Source organism: Microtus oregoni, unplaced genomic scaffold (genome assembly GCF_018167655.1).
Source record: "Microtus oregoni isolate MIOR12 unplaced genomic scaffold, Mior012 000011F_ref0000422, whole genome shotgun sequence".
Lineage (NCBI taxonomy): Eukaryota > Metazoa > Chordata > Mammalia > Rodentia > Cricetidae > Microtus > Microtus oregoni.
In genome coordinates this window covers 14,019,453-14,037,700 of record NW_024543070.1, presented here as the reverse complement: position 1 = coordinate 14,037,700, position 18,248 = coordinate 14,019,453, and the positions used below count along the sequence as shown (strand labels likewise).

At 40.0% G+C, this 18,248-nt stretch overlaps 1 protein-coding gene across 1 annotated transcript; it reads right to left on the bottom strand.

Annotated features, from left to right (window-relative positions):
- Nucleotides 1-3,218: 3,218 nt before the first annotated feature.
- LOC121453324 (protein YIPF5) lies at nucleotides 3,219-16,409 on the bottom strand. Its single transcript, XM_041660004.1, has 6 exons — nucleotides 16,273-16,409; nucleotides 15,773-15,892; nucleotides 9,217-9,389; nucleotides 7,945-8,090; nucleotides 5,065-5,246; nucleotides 3,219-4,186 (listed from the first exon to the last, which is right to left on the bottom strand). Exons 2-6 carry the CDS (start codon nucleotides 15,880-15,882, stop codon nucleotides 4,024-4,026), a joined length of 774 nt encoding a protein of 257 aa, XP_041515938.1. The 5' UTR covers nucleotides 15,883-15,892; nucleotides 16,273-16,409; the 3' UTR covers nucleotides 3,219-4,023.
- Between the last annotated feature and the right edge of the window lie 1,839 nt (nucleotides 16,410-18,248).

Below are 18,248 nucleotides of genomic sequence, written 5' to 3'. Positions count from 1 at the left end.
GAACAGGTTGGATGTTGGCACTGCTTGGGTGAACCTGCTTCTTGTATTTGATGTTGAAAGGAGGAATCTTCAAATATGGTCTCAATCTTTGTCACCTTTTCATTGACTCAGTATCCTTGAGAATATATAACTTCCGTAACTCATCTTTTTTTCAAAGGTCCAGATTTTTTTATTCGCATAAGGGAAGATGATATAATTTCAGAACTAAAGGTGCCCTTCTGAGCAGGCACTGTAATGTCAATTTAATAATTTTAAAGATAACGGACTGGGGTGATTTAACTGATAATGGCCCCACCAGTTTCACGTTTGAATGCTTGGGCCCCAGTGGAACTGTGGAGGAAGGATTAGCAAATGTGGCCTTGTTGATGTGTTGAATGCTTGGTCCCCAGTGGAACTGTGGAGGAAGGATTAGCAAATGTGGCCTTGTTGATGTGTTGAATGCTTGGTCCCCAGTGGAACTGTGGAGGAAGGATTAGCAAATGTGGCCTTGTTGATGTGTTGAATGCTTGGGCCCCAGTGGAACTGTGGAGGAAGGATTAGCAAATGTGGCCTTGTTGATGTGTTGAATGCTTGGGCCCCAGTGGAACTGTGGAGGAAGGATTAGCAAATGTGGCCTTGTTGATGTGTTGAATGCTTGGGCCCCAGTGGAACTGTGGAGGAAGGATTAGCAAATGTGGCCTTGTTGATGTGTTGAATGCTTGGTCCCCAGTGGAACTGTGGAGGAAGGATTAGCAAATGTGGCCTTGTTGATGTGTTGAATGCTTGGGCCTCAGTGGAACTGTGGAGGAAGGATTAGCAAATGTGGCCTTGTTGATGTGTTGAATGCTTGGTCCCCAGTGGAACTGTGGAGGAAGGATTAGCAAATGTGGCCTTGTTGATGTGTTGAATGCTTGGGCCCCAGTGGAACTGTGGAGGAAGGATTAGCAAATGTGGCCTTGTTGATGTGTTGAATGCTTGGGCCCCAGTGGAACTGTGGAGGAAGGATTAGCAAATGTGGCCTTGTTGATGAGCCCTGGGGTTGGGCTTTGAGGTTTCAGAAGCCCATAGCATTCCCAGTTTTGGTCTAATCCTCTCTTTGTGTCTACTTACAAAAAAGGATGTGGGTTCTCAGGTAGTGCTCCAGGCACCATGCCTATCTGCCTGTATGGTGTTTCTTGCTGTGATGGTCAAGGACTCTCTGTAACTGCGGGCCTCCAACAAACTCTTTCTTCTCTAAGTTGCCTTGGTCTTGTACTTTGTCTCCGCAACAGGACAGCTGACCTTAATTGGCTTTGGAGCATAGTTGAGTACAACTATGACGTATGATTAAGAATACACACTTAGATAATGCTAATTATATATTATTTTCAGTCTGCCCAAACTCTTCATTAGAAACATTCTTCAAAAATATAATATATAAAATATTTGATGACAGTCTTTTAATTTATGCATTTCTAACCAGGAGTGGTGGCACAGGCCTATAATCCTTCATAAGATCCAGTTAAAAAAGGAGGGGGAAAAAAAAACTTTAAGAGTCCTCCATATCTCCCGACATTATAGGACCCAGCCCTTCTCCACTATTCTCTTTTATCTGACAATGGTCCTGCTTCACTTTCTCCATTTATTCTATAATAAACATCTGACAGTTTTCTTTCTAAGTATTACTTAGTTCATCTAACACAATGAACTCCTGTTCTATCCAGTTCTACCCACAAATGACATATCATTGATACCAACATTCCTTATATAAATGTATAAAAATGTTATTATGAAACTCATCATTTTGTAAATTTTCTGATTTCAAAAGATGAGCAAACTTTGTGCCACACATGAAGAATGACGTTTGTCTACAAACCTAGTATGGCTCAAGGCAATACAGAATTATAGCAAAGATGTAAAATATGCATGTAGACCATAGGTATAATTAACCAACCACATGTTAAATAAGACTTTGGACTTATTACTCTACTCACTGAGTATAAGACCAACAGTGAGGTGTAAAATGTGTCAATCTGTTACACTCATAGTGGCTTTCAACTATTCAAATGGTGAACTTTAAGCTATGGTAAATGCTCAACAAAAAGACTGTCACATACTTTAAACATGTTATATCAAATTTTAACATATACATAAACATGGTTACATTATAATTAATATGTGTTGATTTTATTTAGTTTCATGAGATATCATTATATAATTAATGTGCTAAGGAAATTGTTAAACCATGTATCTGATGCAATTCCACTATGTAGCCATTGAAATAGAAAAATAATTAAAGGTTACACATCTTATTATGTTGGTAACTGCTTTGTTGAGCATTGGAATAAACTGTATGCCAGTAGCACACAAATGCATTTAAATAAAACATAGCCAACACCACCACAAAACCATAGAATGATTTAAATAAAAAAAGATTTTGATGAAGGGATCAAATAATAAAACGATTAGATCTACTTGGGGAATTGGGTAACAGTGGGTTAAATTCAACCAAGTGTGAGATAATTTCTCAAGCATTACCCTATTCACTATAAAAAGCAACATATTAACAAAAGACATTCACAAATTTGCCTCAATAATAACTATGTAAATTGAACTAAAATTAAGTGTTAGGAGTTGAAGGTCAGCCTGGGCTTCAAGAGATCCTGCCTCAACATTCAACTCCACAGCAAACAAAGTAACCAGAGAAGGGGGAGGGGACTGTGCAAAGACTGGAGACAAGCTTCCAAAACAATAGGTTGAGTATGAAAATGTGCCTGAAACTCACCATCAGTATCTAAACCCAGAAGAGCAAGAACAAAGAACGACCATGTGTATGCGGCTCCTTTTCTACTCGACAACCCTCTCTAAAGTAAAGCACGCTAGACTAGCACTTGTCTTTTGGCTGCTGGCCTCCTCTTATAAAAACAGATTAGATTTTATTTTCCATCCCATCCTTGCTCAAAACTACTACTGAATACTGTCCAGAATCTGAGCTGTTTTAAAGCCACAAGTTCACACACAAGATATATAGCATTTTCCTACAGATTCTCTTACCAGATACTATAATGATACAAACCAAGGGAGTTTAAAATCAGGAACTAACACTGTCATTTGAAGTAAAACTGGTTCTCATTTCATGTTTGTTTGGTTCTATACTAGATGATTTCTATTTTTAAATTGGCTTAAATCATGAGTCAAAATCAAACCCTAAAAAAAAAGACAAGAGCAGTAGTTTAGTGAAAATAAACACAACAGCAGAGTTAATTGAGAAAAAATTTAATAAGCATCAAATTCACTATACATTGATAACTGCAATACTGAAATTGTGAAATTTTAAATATTTTTTCTCAAAAAAAAAAAAACTTAAAGATTTCTTCTTCCTGGGACATGTGGACAGAACTAAGCATCATGTGGCCAGTCCAGATTAGTTGACATTAATGTCTAAACAGCTGTTCACATTTCATCTCCACGAGGTAGACTGTGAACTGCTTGTATCTCTGAATTTCAGCACAGATTTCACGAGACAATTTATAGGAATGTCAAATATTTGAAGTGCAAACTCAGAAAGCTCTGCGCTGGGATTCTGTTTTGTTCAGCTTTACTTCAGTGCACTTAACTTGAGGATACAGCAAGTATTTTCTCTCCTAATTCCTTGGAAAAATACTTCTGCAATAAGACTTGTTACTTCTTTACTGTAACTGGGTTGTTTTTTGAGAAAGATTATCAGCTTTGTGGTTGGTTTCACGGTTGGTAAAAATCTATCAAAAACATCATAATATAATTTGTAAGGAAAAGAGTTCTTTGTCAAGGGCTGCAGGATCAGGAAAGAAACTGTACTTCTTAGCTGTAAAAGAACAAACACACAGAGCTAGTTGTCTGCAGAAGACCCCACACAAGGCTCAACTGTCCTCTACAGACAAGCAAAGACTCGTCCACCCCTGCTGCCTCCAGGCTCCCGGTAATCAGCAAGGGCTGCACTGCAGGAGTTCGCTGGTCCAATTTGAAGAGTCCAATGTCCTTTTTGTGAATTCGGCCCATTGATATCCACATCCCAGACAAATCAGTTCAAAAGACGGAAATCAGGGCAAAGACTCCATACAATAAAGCACAAGGATATGCCACTAAAAGTTGTTGTCCGTCCATGGCTAATGCAGAAATAAAAATTTTGGAAGCAGAAAAACTACACCAGCCAATAATCGTTGCAGTGAGAAGAATTCCTACCATTCCTCTGCAGCGGGAAAAAACAAACAAAAAACATGGGAAAGATGAGTAAGATTAGATACTGAAAACCAATCTAAACTACAGCTATACCCTATTGTGAAGGGAGGGATTTTTAATTCATTGTTTTGCAGAAGAGGCACAAAAGCAGCCCCACACTACCACAGATTATGCATTTGTGGAAACCACAAGGCTTAGCACAACTGGACAGCAATGGATAAGCCTCAAGACATTCTAAAATCCACACACAGACATACTATTTCGTCAAACTCAGAAATGTATTTGCACAGTGACTTCAAGAATACCCAACCATTTAATGTAGACAGTGTGATTGTCTTGCTCCTTTAGCTACTTCCCTGCTTTGGCACTACTGGTACTTGGGTTGGCTTCCTTTGCTGAAGGGTGGGTGCTTGGCATGGTTAGGATGCTCAATAGCTTTCGGGATCTCTCTCCACTCACATCAGCATTCCCTTTCCCCACTACTACATATGTGTTTCCTAATCATGTGTTCTCAAGAAGCCCAACTGCTTCAAGATTAACAGAGCCAGAACATCAAGCAAGCTAAACAGAATTTTCATATGAATGAACTGAACTTTTCCATGTGTTATTTAATGATCACAACTATTCACTTCATTGTTGCTATGGTATTGGTAAACACACAAGTAGTACAACTTTTGATCAAAGGTAAAACTGAGATAGTACAGAAGACTTCAAATCTCAATTTTACCTTCACTGTTACTCACCCAAAACACACAGAGCAGAGTTCAAATCTATATGAGGCACAATAGATAGGTTTTCTGTATTGGGGTTTTATCTCAAACTGAAGATGAAATAAATCGCACTACATAGAACTGGCCAACTAAATCTGAGTTTAAGATCAGTACTTACTGTAAAGAAAATACCACTGCAAAGCTGGAAAGCAGGATCATGGGAAGAAGACAATACCCCAGGACACTTGCCACACAACCAAATGAGACACCTGTCATACTCATTAAATTTAACAAACAAAACATTCCTAAACATCCAATTGCACTGATTCCATATACGTAGCCAAATTGGATTTTGCCAGCCTAAGGAAAAAGAAAATAGATTAGAATAAAAACTGTCATTTGGGTCTCATTTCACATTAAGTGATGCATGCATAAAATACTCAATTCAAAAGTATCAAAGTCTATAGAGGTGCATTGGAAGGGGACAAAGCAGACAGGTTCCACACTCTTCTATTTTAATAAAAAATTTGTTTCAATAGAATATATTCTGAGTATACTTTTTCTCCCTCCCAATCCTCCAAGATCCTCCCCACACTACTCTAACGCTTTCCCCTATCTTTACCTCTTTAAAACAAACAAACAAATATACAATACTTACATACACACAAACCCATAAAACCACAAAATTGGAAACCAAAATATTCAAGCTAAAGACCAACAAAAAGAAAAAAAAAAAAGAACAAAAAACAAAAAAAACAAATCAAGCCAAAACAATGTCCAAGCACAGTTCTATGAGACAAAGTCTACAAAAATACTATTGAGTTCCTTTTGTGTTAGCCCTCTCTACTGCTGGGCATGGGCCATTCCCTGAAGTGGGCTAATATATCCAGTGAGAGTCTACTGGAAAGGACTACATTTTCCCTTTCAGTTGAGTGTCAATTGCAGACAGCTTCTTGGTCAGGAGCAAAAGTCCATGTCCATTTCTCCCTCAGTGCTGGGACCCTGTCTGGCTTGAATCTGTGCAGGTCCTAACTTCAAATGCTTCTTAACTGTGATACATCACTTCCCAACACAGATATTTCACTTGTTGGCATTTAAGTGTGATATACAACTGAACAAATAAAAGGGGAAACAATCTAGGAAAAATGGAAGGCAGGGCCCAGAGAAGAGGGTGAGATAACCAGGTGAATACGATGGAAAAGAACCTTTTCCTTTTCATTGTTTTTCCAAATTCTACGTTGGATTCTACAGTCCTTTGATTAAAAACAAAAGCATACACCCTGGAAGTTCTACTTTTATAAAAGATACTATCTAGGCATGGTGGCAAAAACCTTTAATTCCCAGACTTAGGAGGCAGAAGTAGGCAGATCTCTGAGTTTAAGGCTAAGGTGATCTACATAGTGAGTTTCAGACCAGGCAGGATACAAATTACTGAATGGTTTTCAGATAGCAGTCATGAGCTAAATTACAACCTTCCCACATGAAAAAAAACTCTCATAAAAACAAGAGTGCAGAGAAATCCCAAACAGGATCTTTGCTATGTGAAACTTTTGGTATATAAAACTAAATCTTGAGGCCTTTGCTGGACGTGGTAATTACCTGTAAATATCTGATTAGGCTATGGTAGTTTAAAGAAGCTGAGTTCACTGACGAGTGAATTACTGGAGCAATAAACAATAAATTCTACCTTGGACAGTGCTCTTAGCTTTGCAAAATATTGTTGTATACCCCGTCCTTTATTTTGAGACAGGGTCTCACTCTAATCTAGACTGGTCTCAAAGTCAGAAATCCACCTGCCTCAGCCTCTCAAATGCTAAGATTACAGGTATAAGACTCATGCTCAGCTGCCTATGTTTTTTAGTTCAAAACAAGCTGGGTGTGGCAGCACATCAAAGCAACCCTGTTAGGCGAGTAGGCGGCACAGGGTTAGTATCCACAGAGGGATGTGAAGGACTCACTGCCAGGTCAAGGGCTAAGTTGAGTGCTGTGTCTAAGACCAGGTCTTCCAGCTACAGATACAATTTTCTATCACTTACATTTTTTAGCTCTTGTAATTCTGACTGAGTGAAAACAAATAGCAACTTTTTCTTTCAATGTACTTTAATATTCCTGGAGAACTTGGAAGTAGAGACAAAAACTTACCATTCTTTAATATTTTAATTCACTAGGAGTTAAAATGTACAGGAAAGCCATATAATAAAACACTGACCTAGGGCTAGACATTTGTTATGGTTAAGTTAAAATCTGACACAGCCTATAATCCCCTGGGAAGGGTTTCTCAATGACTGCTATCCACATCAGGTTAGCCTGTGGGCAAGTCTGTGGGGTAAAGAGGTTGGCATAACTGCCTGGCTTTGTGTTCTGAGCTGTGTAGAAAAGGTGAGCTGAGGGGCATGAATGCACCTATTTCTGTCTGCTCTAGACTGTGGATGGAATAGATTATCTGAAGTTGTGGGCATCCGACATTCAGGCAGTGATGAACGGACTGGAATTGAGAACGGAGCTAAAATGATCACTTCTGCTTTAAGGTCCCCAGCCCTAAGTCCTCTGGGTGTGTTACCACATGACGTAAGCAAGGTCCCCAGCCCTAAGCCTCTGGGTATGTTACCACATGACATAAACCAAATTAGGACAAGCTAAAACAATAAAACCACTACCTCTATTTTCTTTTAAAAGTGGAACAACAGTAAAAAAATATTGTCAATTTCTTAACTATAGGAAATTCTGATGTTTACTTTTTTCTTATTTTTCCCCCAAAACTGGACTACTTCTTACAAGACATTTTTTTTTTCTTTGAAACAGTACCTTATATGTAACCCAGCCTGGCCTAGAATTCATAATATTCCTGCTTCAGTCTCTCAAGGCTATGATAACAGCTGTTTTCTGTCTCCTACATTTGGCTAAAAAAAAAATGTTGTTGCATATGTTGCACAATACTTACTATTGATAGAGAACTAAGGAATTCGTATAAATTCAAGAAACTCAATATATCCTAAAACCTACCAAAGACTGAGTCCCAACATCTGGTAGAATATTTAGAATCCTTCTTTAGTCTTACCAGTAGCAGCGTGGCTCCAAAGGCAAGGCAGAACACCACAGGTCCTGCTAGGTCGGTCTCGTTCATAATGCTGCCGTCAGCCACTCTCAGGGGGTGCAGCACCGTCAGCGTTTTTTGCCAGATGTGATCAAAATTGATACCCAATTCTAAGATAAAGAGAAAAGAAGGAAGTCAGAATTTGTGGTATGTGTTTAGCAGTTTTATAAATTTACCTAAAAATTTTACATTTGAAAGCTCATTACTCCACAGTATCAAAGACAAATAGCTACTCTTTCTGTTTCAAAATAGTATTCAACACTGGACACTCCTGTTATGAATTTTAGGACTTGTGATGCTTTCTAGAATCAGTGCTGGAACACGACACAGGAACAAAGAGGGTGCAGCAATGGTCAATGATAGTTTACTCTCCTCTGGACCATTCTACATGCTGCTGATTCCACTGACGCCAAACCCCTGCTTTAGAAAGGATACGGGCATGGTAAAATAGACACACTGTACCTCATATTCAGAGTACAACACATGGACACAGCTAACAAAAGGATTCTTTACCTGGGGCTTCAGGAATACCCATGTACCCCATGGAAGCAGATACAATTATGCCCTAGGCATCTGTGTTCAGATTTCTACAATATTATTTGAGAACCACCATGTTTTATGCAATCAACAGTTCTATTAGTTTATTTCCACACAGAACTATAAATACAATTCTAATTGCATTCATATCTTCTATGGGCAGAATATAATTAATAATCTGAATAAAAGCTGATGCTCACACTGTTATATTAAATATTACTTCTTCAAAGAAATGGTCCCTTTTGGCCCAATATAAACTCTCCTCTTAATAAGTTCCTGACTAAAGGCTAGCTACTGTTTTTCATAGAGAGGAAAAAATCTCCACCTCAGGCTTTGTTCACAAAACAACTGCAGACCAGGGCATACGCTGGGCACCTCGAGTCTCAAAATCCAACCTCTGAAATGCTCTGAAATTCAGAGCTGTGACACAATTAATGTCAAGCTGTTTTAAGCTAAGGATGGTATCAAGCATTTGTGAGGCCGAGGAAGGGGGACTGCTGCAAGTTTGAGGTTAGCCTTGGCCTCACAGCACAGTCCTGTCTCAGGGAAAACAAAGGGAGCGGGTAGCATTTCAGACCTTCCAATTAAGGATGCCAAACCAGTGACGTTTACAGAGATCCTGGAAAATTCTAACTACTTTAAAATGGAAAACATGTCTGGCCTCATGCTTTTCAGACAGCCTGAACCATTCCATCCTACCTTCTAACAAAGGAGGCTCTTCTTCAAAGCTGTCTCCGTAGAATTGCTGAGGTGCAGTCTGAGGATAGGCCTGGGTTGGCTGATAAATTTGCCCCGTGTATGTTTGCTGTGGCTGCATCATGTCTGGAGGGACAAATCGGCCTTGTTGCGAGTAGTCATAGCCAGCATATTGCCTGGATACAAAGAAAATTTGTAAGTTTTACTCTTAGTATTTGAACCAATTGACAGTATTCCCAGATTCTTTTTTTTTTCTTGACAGCTAAAGAATACTCAGTCACTTCCAAACCTCCTTCTAGGATACCCACAGAGAAACAGTGCCGAGACCATGACTGGCAGATGGACAAGAAGGGTGTTCTTACAGAGAATCCTCTTATGGCCGTCAGCATTATGTCAGCATATAAGCACAACAACGATCACACTTTTAAACATCAGGATATCAACAAATAAAAACAAGTCACGATTATTTTCTTCCCTTAGTGACACTAAGAGAATGTCACAATATATTCTGAAATAAATGTATGCTACAGATGATAAATGAAGGTCTGGGATAACAGACTTGACTATATTTTCCCAATTTGGATACAGATTAAATTATTCTTTCTTACACTTCATAGTATGATAGTTTGCAAATGAGAAAGCCTGTTTCAAACTGGGGGACAGGGACCCAAGCATGGTCTTTGTCACAGCGTTCTGAATATAACACAATGTCCTCAGGTCATCTTGTGTTTGAGTCGAGCTTTAAAATGTTCAAAATGACTGTACACTTGCTGCCTCACTGGATCTACACCAAATCCCAGGTCTTCAGGAAGAACTCTGCCCTGGCATTTCAGTGACTAGGACGGAACAGGACTGCACTAGAGAACTATCTGTGAATACCTGTCTTACCACATGTCCAGCATTTCAGTGGACTAATCTAATTATAGACTGAGTGGTATGAAGTTAAAATATTATTTTAAAGATATTTCAAAAAGAAAGTCCTAGAAATATTTAGTCAACTTATTTTTGATTATGTGGAATCTGTTACTGTAATAGCAAAAGGAGAGAAACAGCTGTATATAAATATAATGCAACATGTGCATAAGGAGTTACTATGGCATCTGTTGAAGTAATTTCATGTCTACTGATAAATAACAATCAAGAAATACTAAAAATACCACATATTATATACTTCATAGAAAATAAACATACTTTTTAAAAAATGTTTATTTATTTACTTATTATGTATACAATATTCTATCTGCGTGTATGCCTGCAGGCCAGAAGAGGGCACCAGACCTGATTACAGATGGTTGTGAGCCACCATGTGGTTGCTGGGAATTGAACTCAGGACCTCTGGAAGAGCAGGCAATGCTCTAAAACGCTCAGCCATTTCTCCAGCCCCCCCATACTTTTCTTACACTATCTCCAGAGTACACATGTGAACTTCTAACCACAGCTACTGTTAAGTAAAGAAACCTGGAACTAAAAAGATGCAGAGTGCCAAATTTTCATATAGACTGCTGTACCTTTAAATATGTTGGGCAGCATTTATTATTTATTGAGATTAGCTAGTGATATAATCCTGACTTGCTGGCAAGTTGTGCCCACCATGCAATAGTGAAATAACGGTTATGGGAATAACTATTTCTGATTGGATATGTGGTCTACACCACAGGCAGGATTTCATGTCTGGTACCATAAACTTGGTCAAAAGTCCATGGCTGGGAAGATCATAGGCTATAGGGGGAACCCAGTACTGTTCTTTTGTTGAAAGCCCATGCTATTAAATTACATTCTGAACATGTATGCTTATACCCATAGACTAGTGCTGCTCAGTTTTGGTGAGAGAAAGTTTTCTTTTGCAGTGAGTAGTGGTCAATGCAGAGACTCAGGACTAGTCGGAGTGCCAAGTGCAGAGAATACTGAACGCCCAGCTGTGGTCGCACCACCTAGATCAGTCTCCCATCACTCAAGGCTTAGAGAACTTCAGAGGACAGAAAGAATGTAAGACCCAGAACACATGGGAAAGCTGTGAAATGCTGACTTCTGGATGTGACCTGAGTGTTGCACACATAAGCTGACAGTAGCTGGGGTTACCTGAACAAGCCTGTACAAATTCTACCACGGTCTGGGGAGGGGCCCCTAAGACTCCACCCTTGTTGGCTACTGGCAGCTGACAGCTCAGGGAATAGTCTTTTTTTTTTTTTAAGGGCACACCCACCAGACAAGTTGTTCATGACCCATGTGCATATGCAGTACTAATTAGACTCTGGATGTTATTAATAACCATAAAAAAGAGGACACGCAGCTGGGAGAGAGACGACTAGCTGTTCCAAGGAGCCAGAGAAAAGTGGTGAATGGAGATGACCAGTACACACTGTACACGTGTAACAAGACTTTCAAAGAATAAAAAGGCTAAAATCTAAAAGTCAATTGGCTAATTCTAAAGTAAGCTACTGCGATAAGGAGGTCCACCTGAACTACTTCAAACGTCCTAAACACACCTTTTCAATGTGACTATGTGCAAAGCACTACTTAGTAAGTGCTTAACTGTCTCATATTAACTACAACTCTATGAAATGAGTCTATTGTTGTCCTTACTATAAAGCTATGTAAATTGAAATTTGGGTTAAAATAATTTGCCACTGTGGTGCCACAATTCGAAACCAGGTTATTTAATTCCAGTGGCCATCAACTCTTAATAACTAACAAACACCACTTCGCAATCCTTCTTTACACAGATTACTTCAAAGTTACATTCCAAATCTGCAGTTTCCCAGCTTTTCTGGAATGACAACATGCTGATATCTTCTGAGGGGCACACCCACTCACACAAGAACCACCTTTATCAGGGTTAGCTAGTTGAGCAAGGATAACAATTCTCTTTTCCTGAATTAGTATAATATGCGGTTGGGTTGATCTGTTAATATTTATCAGAGTCCATGACATCACAAGAAAATTTCCACACATATGTTTCTACAAGCTGACTAAATAGATTGTAGTTTATTCCTGGGGGGAAAGCAAGAAGGAGGGAAGGAGGAATACAAAAAGAACCCAGAGAATAGTATAGCTAGCAGTTCTAACTCTAGCAGTCTTAGAGTTCCTTCAGGAGCTTTAACTATCAATATTCACTATCAAGGAATTTAGATGTTTAAAATATTTATTAATTCAGCCAGGTGGTGACACATGCCTTTAAGAGGCAGAGGCAAAAGGATCTCTGTGTTCGAGGCTCACAAAGTGAGTTCAAAGACAGCCAGGACCATGACAAAGAGAAACCATGATTAGAATAAAATAGCTCTGGCAAATCTAGAGCTGACTCCATAGACCAGTCTGGCTTCAAACTCATAGAGATCCACCAGTCTATGGAGTACTGGGACTACAGGTATGCACCAACATTATATATATATATATATATATATATATATATATATATATATATATATATATTCAATTCTAAACATTAGAAAATCACATTTGTTAAAACTGTTCCCAATTTCATCAAGAATAAAATGTTCGATTGCTAGGAAGCTATTGAAGATGAACACTAGTTTTCCACAATCCTCATTTTGTCTAAAAACTTGGGATTGGTGATTGGTTAACAAGTACTAGCAGCTATTTTCCTTGAAACGACAGGTTCATTTAGTAATCTTTGAAAAATTATCTGCGAAGTACAAAATTCTGACTAAACACAGTGTGTCCATTGTTTCAAATGAATATGGTCCCCCCAAAAATCAAGTGGTTCAGTGAGCACATTAAGCAGCCTGTGTATCTTCCTAGAGACAGTGTACTTTCAGTATGGAAAAGAAGTGTTGTGTGACACCCCGCACTAAAAAGACGTGTACTAAGGACCAGGACTGAATAACAATCATATTCTTCTTGCTTCATTGGGGATCCTTAAATGCAACTGCCTTACTCCACCTTCTCAAGCAGATGGTGAGGACAAGCGCAATACTAGTTCCTTATTCAGATTCAGGGACCAGCAGGACAAACATTATTTCTGTATTGTAAGCGCAACTGTTAGTGAAAGGCACAAAATAATGTTGCTATGAAACTACTTCTGAATTTAGAAGATCTCTAAAATGTGTCCTAAGAATCCTGTAGAGCATGGAGTTCACAGTAAGCACCACTGATTACAAACCAGAGGTGCTGCAAGCAAGCCCACTCCAGAGGTGGGGCTGTGATCCCACTTTCCAAATGCAGTGTCAATGAGACTGCACTGTGGGGCTTACTGCTCCCCCATCCTGCCAGGATCTGTTCTCACCAATTTGAGTCACAGTGGATCACAAGCCAAACTGTGTTATGGCATGCATGGTTTTTATAGCGACAGTCTCATAGCAGGCAAAGTAACATATGCTAAATCAGCATTGTCATAAGCTCTGTGTGCCGTTGTAATAAGCAACAGCAAAGATAAAACCTCTTATCACTGGCTATCTACTTATGTTCATAAAATGGTTCATAAAGATATTATTAGATAAGTTAAAGGTAAAAAATATAACAATTTTCGGCTTCTTAAAAATAAGTGATTGCTATTACTATATAAAAATTTTAGGGGCTTATCTAGAAATCTACATGGGATCTACTCATATGACATACAAGTAAGAGGAACTCATAAAATATCAAAGCTGATCTCATGGGCAACTGCAGAACTGTAGCAAGGCTAACAAGTCAAACCTTAAGGCATTCCAGATAGTAGGCTCGCTGAACCTAGACTTTTCCTAACTAAAGTTATCACTGATTTCTGTTAGCAGTTAGCAAAGCAAAAAGAACACGAGTTAGTACGCTGAGATAATATTCAAAATATAATTAGGCGTCAGATCTACTTGCAGGCACATATAGAAGCAAATGAGTTTAGTTTTTCAAGAAAGCATTGGAAGTTCACATGTATTATTGCTTCAGCATTCCTTTTGCTTTTCCAAGCATTCATAAACCTGTGTGTTCCAGCTGATAGCTACAGCTAGGTAAAGTATCTCCACTAGTAAGAGGCGATGCTTACTGGCATATGAGTTGGTTACAATAAAAGGAGAGTACTCAGCAACACATAACTGCCATGTGGGAAAGCGACCTCAGATGACTGTGGAGTGTAACGAGAGGACGAGTCAGAGTTAAGTTACAGAAACATGGGCAGGACACAAAACCGGAAGGAGATTAACCTGGAAAACTGCACTTCAATTGCAAAACTTCTAATAAGTCTAAAGATAAAGGATTATTTGGCCAAAAAAAGGTCGACAATGTCAGACTCTTCAAAGTTCTGTTGTTTAGGGATTTTTCAGGTGGACTCAGATCAAAGTTACATCCATTTGCTCTCAAATACACAAAGATCTCACTAAAATATATTATTTTCTAATTCTGCCCAGTTAACCAATTTGGAAGAAACAACCCGCATATAGTTGAGAACTTAATAGAAAGAAAAATCCTAATTCATAGAGGGAATTTTTACAAACTCTTTTCATTCAACAGGTTAAGTTGGAAGGTATAACACACACACACACACACACACACACACAACTTATCTATCTATGCCTCAAATTAAGTAGATTCAAATAACCTTTGGGTTATAAAAAAATAGCCAGAATTTTCTCTGTACTTAAAAATGTTTAGGCACATTTATTTACACATACTAACATAAATACATTCTAGTCGAGTCTGTATCTCATGAACTGACTGGACTCATAGCTTTCCTTAGCTCTTGTCCGGCAAGAGTCTTCATGAAACTGAATTCAAGATCTACGAATGTACACCAATGACACATACGTTGCATGAAGTTATATGCATGTTTATATGGGTATGTGTGACTATATCCATGCAATTCTGGAAAACAGGCCCATCACTGCTGTAAGATTCTCAGAATATAAGACTACCTGAAAAGCACAAGACATTCCCTTGTTCAAGAGGGAAACCAGTAAGATTCATCTCATCATTCCAAGGGACTAAGGACAGGTCTAGAAAAGACTGGCTGAAAGCCTTCAAAATACCCCAAACACCAGAGATTAGAGAGGATCTTATTGTTAACAGTTCAGAACCTAAAGTCTTTGAATTCTCTTCTTCAACCATAAACTGATCACTTCTCTGGTCCCAACCATCACACCTCAGTATGAAGAGTAATAAAAATGACTATCAATTGCCACATCAACGTCACCAGGTGACTCATAGTGGGGAGCATACACTGTTAACCTGTGTCACAGAGCTCCTTCAGTAGCTGTTCATAAAGTCTGAAATCACAGACTCACCTACCAAATAAGCTATCAAAAAACTTTATTTTTTAGTGAATAAATTAGCCTTGTATTCTAGGTACCCAAAGCACCTACCCAAACCACTTGTAAATATTATTTCGACGGGCTATTTATCTTTCTTTGGCACACTAGAAGACTTTCAGAAAATAATAAATTATAAACAGGCTAACCCCTTCATATGCTAACCAAACATCATATCTTTTTCTAGGCAAAAAGAAGAAAAAAAATCACATTCCTGAATAGGACTAAGTTCACATATCCATTTTTTTAAAAGGTAGAATCAGGCATTCTGAATACATTCTTCCGCTAATTACAAACTAAGTAAGTTGCCAAAGCTGAAAAGTTACTTGCTGTAGGGTCCTCCACTTCCTCCATAGTCATAGGACTGCTGAGATTGCTCGTCGATGCTGTAACTTGTTTGGTAGAAACCGCTGTTTAAGTTGTCAAAGCCTGACATTGCAAACGATCTGCAACGGGAGGGCAAACACTGTTTACACGCTAGCTCCTGCTTGATTTGCCTGTGGTCTTCTGCTTAAGCGAAGGCCCCCAGAAGACAGAAGGCGTCTCTGGAACCGGGATCAACATCTGGAGGAGGTCTGGGGGTGGGGTGGGGATCCCAGGAGACCCTTGGACCCCGGGGAGCGTATGGGCCCGAGGCAGTGGCGAGGTCCGGCGGAGGCGCCGCTCCACAGAGAAGGAAAACAGGGGCGCCGCGGGCGCGGCCCTGGGTCTTGAGAGGGACTGGGGGGTCTGGGGAAAGACCACAGCCTGCGCTAACAGACCAGGCCGCCGGCTCGCACAACTGATGCCGGAGGCCGAAAGGGGTACAAGGGCCGGGGACACTCACCGAACGCTCCAGCGGCGGCGGCGGCAGCTCTAGCGGCCCCTCGTAACCCCCCAAACACAGTTCCAGACCCTGCGGTAGCCTTGTTGCTACGTGTCAGCGGCCAAAGAACTGCTTCCGGGGCACGCCCGCCCGCGCAGGCGTGTTAGTAGGCTTTGCGCCGCCGGGTTCGGTTGACCGTCCCGGTTGTACGTGTGCACGTGCCGGGTGGGGGCGGGACTTACCGATGCGCAGTCCTGATTGATTCGTCCTGTGACGGGCCAATAGGGAGCAGGGAAACTGCTTCCGGCAACTCGGTTGCGGCGGAGACTGGGGCGCGCCGGCGGATCCGCGGCTGGTTGCTTACGCGGAGGGAGGCCTGTCTCTTGCTGGTGGGCAGGAGGACGGACAGAAACGCTGGGTGACTCGGGCAGCGCCCCGGATTCTCTGGACTCTCCGATTCAGGCGCTGCACTGAGGATTTTATATTTATTCTTGAGTCGTTATAGCCCAGTGGCTTTGCTTTTGTGAGTCTTAAGTTCATTCTGTGTTAGCAGCTGGAAACATTAGGGTCCAGCACCAGTAATTACAGTGACACTCATTAGCAGCTGTTACTGCGACTATATTAGTAGGACAGGTATAAAAGAATGACCATGTGCCCATCTCTTGTACTGTGTGAACTGTCTAAGGCTTGCTACTCACACTGTCTCATGTAATGTCTTTATCATTCACTTGCGTACAGAGTGCATTACACAAATTGCTAACATTTAGTGTAAAAAACGTGCAGCCTTATTTATTCGTCCTAAGAAGTAATATTTATTATTTGACCAATGAGTGCGTTAGTTTACAATATTTAATTAGGTAAGTTCATATTTAATTAGCTAAAGTGTTATAGCATGTATATGTGTGCATGCCTATTAATGCTTCTAATATTGTGTTAAAGTCCACCTCAGATTTCCTATCTCCGTTACTCAAACTATTTCCCAAGTCCTCAGAAAGAAATGTTTAAAAACAACAAAAGGCATATGAAGAGCTGTTTTAAAGTATGCTGATGCATGGACCACAGCAGCTGTGATATCGGCATGCCCATTCTTTTCTTGTAGTTTGTATAGAAAAAAATTGGTAAGCAGAAGCACTTCGTGGGCTTTTCCATGTCTTGGGATTTGATGAAAGGAAATAAGAATAAACTGATGGTTTGAAGCGAATGTTTCCAGTCTCTATTATTTCCGAGTCTGTTCTAACAAACTAGCACAAATTGAGCAGCCTAGCCAAAAACTGTTTTCTCATCTCTAAAATCTTCACGTTCAAAATCAAAGTTTACAGGATTGCTTCCCTTTGAGGGCTGTAGGGGAGTATCTGCACTCACCTGTCTCTCAGGTTTTGGTGGATACCGCAGACCTCAGTGGTTCTTGGTTTATAAATACATCAATCCAGCCTCCGCCTTTATTATCATATAGAATCCTACCTGTTTGTTCCCACAGATCTACCTCATTGCGGGTCTCGCTGCGTCCCAGTTTGCCTTCCATAAGGCCATTCTTATGAGGTGAAGGCATTAATGGTAACATTTTCACTTGATTGCATCTATAGAGGCTCTCCCTGAAGTTACGTTCTCATCGTGGGAATATGGACGTTAACATGTCACTTTGGGAGGACTGAATTCACAACACAGCTCGGTATTCTCATTGTATTTATTGGCCCACACACAGACTAAGCCTTTTCCTGTACACATTCTCACATGAACAGTAACCTGATATTGTTTCTTGTCCATTTGTTGTCAGGATTGCCAACGGTCTTATTATCCTGTTGAGGACATTTCAAAGAAGTGGAGTCCCCAAGCTGCACTCTGGTGGTCTTGAGTGCTACTTGGTACTGAGTAAATTCCTCAATTGAGCTTAAAGGCAGTACAGTGCTTACTGAAGGCAAATGCTGAAATAAGATTTTGTCAGTTTCTGAAACGAAACGAGAGGACATTGAACTATAACTGAGCCAAAGCTTACTGAA

Coding starts and splice junctions, on each gene's coding strand:
- LOC121453324 (XM_041660004.1), bottom strand. CDS start 15,882: ATGTCAGGCTTTGACAACTTAAACAGCGGTTTCTACCAAACAAGTTAC. Junction 9,390..15,772: donor AGTGGAGGACCCTACAGCAA/GTAACTTTTCAG, acceptor CTTTGTATCCAG/GCAATATGCTGGCTATGACT. Junction 8,091..9,216: donor AGAGCCTCCTTTGTTAGAAG/GTAGGATGGAAT, acceptor TCTTTATCTTAG/AATTGGGTATCAATTTTGAT.